Source organism: Corylus avellana, chromosome 2, assembly GCF_965113065.1.
Source record: "Corylus avellana chromosome 2, dhCorAvel1.hap1.2, whole genome shotgun sequence".
In the NCBI taxonomy this organism is placed as follows: Eukaryota; Viridiplantae; Streptophyta; class Magnoliopsida; order Fagales; family Betulaceae; genus Corylus; species Corylus avellana.
Genome location: NC_142491.1, coordinates 41,444,193 through 41,450,192, shown reverse-complemented (window position 1 = coordinate 41,450,192; position 6,000 = coordinate 41,444,193). Strand labels below are relative to the sequence as shown.

Genomic DNA, 6,000 nt, shown 5'->3' with positions numbered 1-6,000 from the left:
TGAGAGTGAGCCAGTAACAGCAATACCCGGCTTATCATCAAAAGCAGAGCTATTAATCCCCTAAAGCAAATACAATCGAAGGCAGAGAGATCAATAAAAGGGTACAGAGACTGATAAACAGGAGCACAAAGCGATAATGGCGGTTTCAGTGTCTGTCTTAGCCATCATCATCTCTCTGCACCTCATCGCTTTCGTGCTCGCCATCGGCGCCGAACGGCGTCGTAGCAAGGTAACTATCTCTCTCTTTCTCTGTGCTTGAATCTGTGTAGTTCGAGCTAACTCCATCCGTTTCTGGGTCTCTCTGTAGGCCGAGATAAAGCCGGATAAGTACGACGAAAGGACTTACTGTGTGTACAACTCGGACGCGTCGACGGTGTATGGGTTGGCGGCGTTCGGGCTGTTGCTGATAAGCCAAACGGTGGTTAACGGCGTCACCAGGTGTTTCTGCTTTGGGAAAGGGCTTGTAACTGGGAGGTCCACCACTTTGGCCATCTTCTTCTTCATCCTTTCCTGGTAAATTTACTTGAAATATCTTCTTCTTCTTCTTTCTTGGATGTATCAGACGATCTGGATCATTTTGGCCTGCACTAAAATAAGTTGGGTCACAGCTTGTAAAAATATCTCGCACCGACAACAAAATACGACCATAATTGTGAACTTCCCAAGATTATGAAACCGTAATTTGCTTTTCCACTCCACTTCCCTAATGAATGATTAGCGCAATTTTATAATTACTAAAATTCCTTAAATCTGGACCACTTGTTCAAATTAAATGGTTGGATTGTATACACATTAAAATTATATTGTTGGATTTGAAAATAATTGGAATGGTAATACAATTATATTTTTTAGAGGATGTTGATCCAATTGGAGCCAATGGACCGTTGTCTTGACTACAATGATTTTTGTACCAGAAATTGATAATTTTCCGTGATTTTATCTTATAGAAAGATTATACTGTCATTAAGGAACATCTAAATTGGGATTAGAGAAAAACATATGCAGTCACTTGAACATTCTGTGCCGCTTTGAGATAGCTTCTTAGATGTTTACCGTAGAAAGCATAAAAGAAATCTTGCTTGCTATAAATTATTCAATGCTTTGGAGTCATTGTTATATGAGAAATGATAAAAAAAAATCATTCTCCATAATTTTTAATTGGCTTATTTTCCATTTATTGGTTATTTTTCTTTTCTTTTTTTTTGGGGGGGGGGGGGGGAGGGGGGGTTTGTAATCACCATAATTTTCTCTTCAAAGTAGGTGAGATTTAGAAAGCAAATTGGTTAATACTTTTTCCATTCCTTGTTTTCCTTCCATTTTCTCCACATAACTAAGCAAGAGAAAAGAATATAACTTTCTAGTACTCTTTGTTTGGGATAGTGACGTTCCTTAGCATAAAAACAAAACCATTGAAAACAACATGTTCGTAAGTTTTCCTTTTATTCTCTAAAATCAGTTTTCAGAAAATACAACCAAACAGGCCCCTAATCTCCTTCACTACCATTTTTTTTTTTTTCTTTTTTTTCTTTTTTTTGATAACGTAGGAAAACTTTACTCAGATTAATTGCACGTCGCAAACGCAAACTGTACAACAATCCTCACTGTTAATCAAACTCCTACGGGTGACTGACTCCACCCGCCAGAACCAGTTACCAGGTAATGCAGGAGCTTTCACCCCTGACGGGCTAAGCAGTTTATCTTTATGCCTCGGAGGATAATTTATAGCAACTTCTTTATGGTGTTCTCAAACTCTTTAATAATTTATAGCAACTTCTTTATTTCTTCTACCTCTTAGCATCATCTAGAATGCAGGTTAATAGGGGGATATAAAAACTAAGTGGTTTCAAACCATGAGGACTTAATTAAGTATAGGTTGCATTAAACTTTAGGGAGATTTATGTGATTTTCTTGTTTTAATATTATCTGATATGGACATAATTAATTTCAACAACTATTTTAGGATTAGCTTTTTGGGAGCTGAGGCATGCTTATTGGCCGGGTCGGCGAGGAATGCGTACCATACCAAGTATAGAGGATTATTTGGTGCAAAGGACTTGACATGTGCCACACTCCGCAAAGGCGTTTTTGCCGCCGGAGCCGCTCTTACGTTGTTGTCAATGCTGGGTTCAACCCTCTACTACTGGGCTCACTCTAGAGCTGATACTGGCGGATGGGAGAAGTATCAGAATGAGGGACTTGGCATGACCAATTCTAGTTTCCCATCTAGTTTCCCACCGCAGCAGCAGCAGCAACAAAAATAGTGAATTTCAGAAGGTCCAATTGTGTGATGACTCTTATGTTATATCCACAGTTTTGGTGACTTTTTGTTGAGAAAGAAAATGGATAGATAAAAATTTACCTTAATGAGGTAGAGACGTAGTATATATGTATGTTGTATTAAAAGTTAGAACAAAGTGTTGTGTTTGTTAATAGTTGAATTGTGTTTTTGGAACTTTCCTTTGTACTTTTTATCATTCCTGATACCTGATCTTGTTTCTTGCCCCCCATTTGGCATCTCCTCCTGTGTTGCTTGTGGCATTGGCAATGGATATTTGTTGGAGGAAAAACAAGCAGGGCGTCATTTGTGATGACATAGCTCTTTTCCTCGTCCCCAAGAGGCACTGAGAGAGAATGTTACAGTGGACTTATGTCTTCTATTAATGTTATGTTTAATGCCAATGTCGGGACGGCCTTCGGCCTTCCCAACATCCAAACTCATTCTTACATTTGATTTATATAATGGTCCTTTCATGTTATTTTTGTTATTTGTCTGAGGAAAAAGTAGTTGATGTTCTAGACTTAAAATTGATCAACTTAAAATTCAGTCTAAAACACAATTTTAAGAGGACAAATATTTTCTCTGAATTGGGTTGGAGGAACCTTTAACGTATTCTATGCCACATGTTCTTTTGCATACGAGAAATACATATTTTTTAAATAGGACAAAGTTGTTCTCCAAATTAGGTTATAAGAACTTATTTCAATTCAGTCTATAAAAATGACATGTCATTTGAACATATGAGATGATGCACATATTTTTTTAAAAGCAGGGACAAAGTTGAAATAAATAATATTAAAAACTCATATGCATCTCACATGTTATTAAAAAAAAATAGATATGTGTCATTTTTATAGACTGAATTGAATAAAGTTTTTTCAACCCAATTTGAAGAAAAACTCTATCATTTTAAATAACATGCAAGAATTACATGGTTTTTTTTAATAAAAATTCTTTTAACTTTGTCCTTGTAGCTAAAAAAAGCATGTGTTTTTCATAAGAGATATAATATTTTTATAGGCTAAGTTGGAGAAAATCTTTGCCTATTCGAAAAAGCGATTTTGAAATATTCGAAAAAAAAAAAAGAAAAAAAAAAAAAGAAAAAAAAAAGAATGGATATGAGTCCATGGACACTATTTTGCTCTATGTGATTTTTAAGTTGAGAAATTTATGTTGAGAGTGGCTCTCTTTTAATCGAATTTAAGAAAAATAAAAATTTATTTCTAAGTAATCGAATCCCCGCACGAGCATTCCAATTAAGGGGTGACTTGCACGACCACCCACATTCAGTGCTAGTGGCTAGTGCAACCAATCTAGAAAAACAGGTTGCTTGCACGACCACCCCAAGTAGAGGGTGTGGACTTGCAATCCACCCTATAACAAACGGGTTTCTTGTGCAACCAATCTAAACAAAGGGGTGGCTCATGTCGCCACCCCTTTGTTGGGGGCGCATGGAATGTCGGGACAACTTTTTCACTCCTATCTTTTTTGTCTTAATATTTTATTAAAATAAAGTTTTTTTAAGTGACGCGGTAAAACTTCGTTGTGGTATAAATGAGTTTAATGTGTCATAAGTCATTTTAGATGGTATTAAATAAAGAAATGTTATAAGTCAATAAGTTTCACATATTTAGCTTATGTTTTTCTACAGATTCAATAGATCAACATTAGATTTATAAGGCTTACTATTAACTTATGTGTAATCTATATAAGTCCACAAATCTAATGGTTAATTTGTAAGATGAGATGGGCCAAATATAAAAAACTCATTAGCCCTTAACATTTCTCTTAAACAAAAGAGGTGAAATGAAAAAGGAGGAACATTTTAGAATTTTAAAGTCAAATTTGACTCAATGAGAGTAACTTAAAATCGTGCAATTATTCATGGAGTAAATTTATATAATTAATTGAATTTATTCTCATTTCTTTCTGCATGCAGGCTTAGATTTTCTATGTCACTTAAATATAGTCTTAAGATCCATATGTTTTATGAAAATATATAGAGGCAGCCTTCTTCTTAAGATCCAGGTTTATTGGTAATCTTTCTTGCATATTTATCCAATTGAATTTAAATTTGCATCTAATCTTAAGCTACTCATCAATTCATACATGATTCAGCATTATTGCTTATTCAGAAGTGTGGTCAAAAACAGCATAATTGGGAAGAAGTTGCAAGACAAAAATGCTTATAATATAAACTCACGATTTGTAGAACTTCATTGCAACACCATTTTTGTCTGATACTAGAGTTTTCAGAAAACAGAGCACCTTCCTAGCTCAAATAAGATCTTTAGTCGACATTGTTGGTCACCTTCCTATGCATCATGATTGACATTGTTGAACTAAACTTTCACTAAAACACAAAATATAGAAAGCTCCATCAACAACTTGACAGACAAGACAAGACAAGACAAGCCATGACTCAATTAAACAGATGTTACTGGCCAATTCTATTGTACTAGCTAGAAACACACCATTTTATTTTGCTGGGAAGATGGACAACATCTTCTAGCAGGTGGGAAATGGGGAGCCACAAGTGGTAGCGACATTCCTGGCATTGGGAGAGTTGACAAGTTTTTGGAGGTTGGGGTTCTTCATATACTGGCAAAGGCAAGGCCTCTGCTCCTTTAATTTATTGCAACACAAAGCTGTGGGAGTGCTGGCGGATGTGATTGCGCCTGCACATGCGCTCAGCTCAAGTGGGTTGCAGGTGATCGCCGTGGACACTTGAGTCCCAACCATCAGAACAAGCATCACACAAAACACAACATATGATGATGGCGTTTTCATTTTCGATGATCACCTGCTTCCAACAAACTGAAAGAGAGACAGAAATTGAGATGGGTGCACTTGGGTGCGGCTGTCTTCATTATTATTTATAGCTGAGGAGTGACTGTAATAAAGGTCCTAAAGGACCTGAAAAAAAATAAAAAATAAAAAATAGGGAAATGTTTTCATAATTTCAGCTTCTTATCGTGAATTCTTTCGTGGGTGTCAATTTAAAAATAAAAAATAAAAAATAAAAAATCACCGATGTCAAAATAGCACTGAAGTTGGTGCGCTTTAATATGGAGCTGGGAAAGTGTGGTGCGCCTAATAATGAAATGTTCGAAAGCATAGCTTGCATTTCCTATGGATTTTGCATAGTTTAGAGTACATAGAAGAGTTGGGATGGAAATCCCGTGCAATAGAACTGCTCACATAAGAGTTTGGATAAGTATTTGTTGTGCATGCATCTATAAATGTAAAGTCTCGTATTAAGAAAATATAAAGAAAAATAGCTAGTAGTTAATATGCTAAGTCGATGCAAGCATATTAGCTTAGGCTTTTGGTTTAAAGTAGTGTTCAAATATGTATATTAATGTATTCTTGGTAAAACTCTCAAACCATTTATTTTTTTAACAGTATTCAAGCAGTTCAATTGAGTCATAGCCTAATCCGGACCCACTATGACATCAATGATAATAATTCCTCTATTCTCATATAATCGTTTTGATGATCTTAGGAAGAGAGTGGTTCTAAAAATTTCTTTAGCGATAATCAAAGAAAAATGTTTATTTTTTAATGTGACAGTGAAAATCATCATTGAATTTTAGACGAATTAATCTATATATATAATATTTGAATGATGATTTTTAGTGCGACATCAAAAAAACAGATACTTAAAAGTACATGTATCATTTCTCTTTCTTCTTCTACTGTCCATAATTTCTTTTTGGCGT

General features: G+C 35.4%; 1 protein-coding gene and 1 pseudogene across 1 annotated transcript; one reads left to right on the top strand and one right to left on the bottom strand.

The window, feature by feature from the left end:
* Window positions 1-2,453, top strand: LOC132184749 (aerobic coproporphyrinogen-III oxidase (DUF1218)). Its single transcript, XM_059598493.2, is given in 4 exon segments — window positions 1-229; window positions 308-513; window positions 1,961-2,255; window positions 2,257-2,453. Coding segments are annotated over 4 exon segments (669 nt in total). The 5' UTR covers window positions 1-136; the 3' UTR covers window positions 2,332-2,453.
* A 2,030-nt stretch (window positions 2,454-4,483) lies between these two features.
* Window positions 4,484-5,112, bottom strand: LOC148587747 (non-specific lipid-transfer protein 2 pseudogene; annotated as a pseudogene).
* Between the last annotated feature and the right edge of the window lie 888 nt (window positions 5,113-6,000).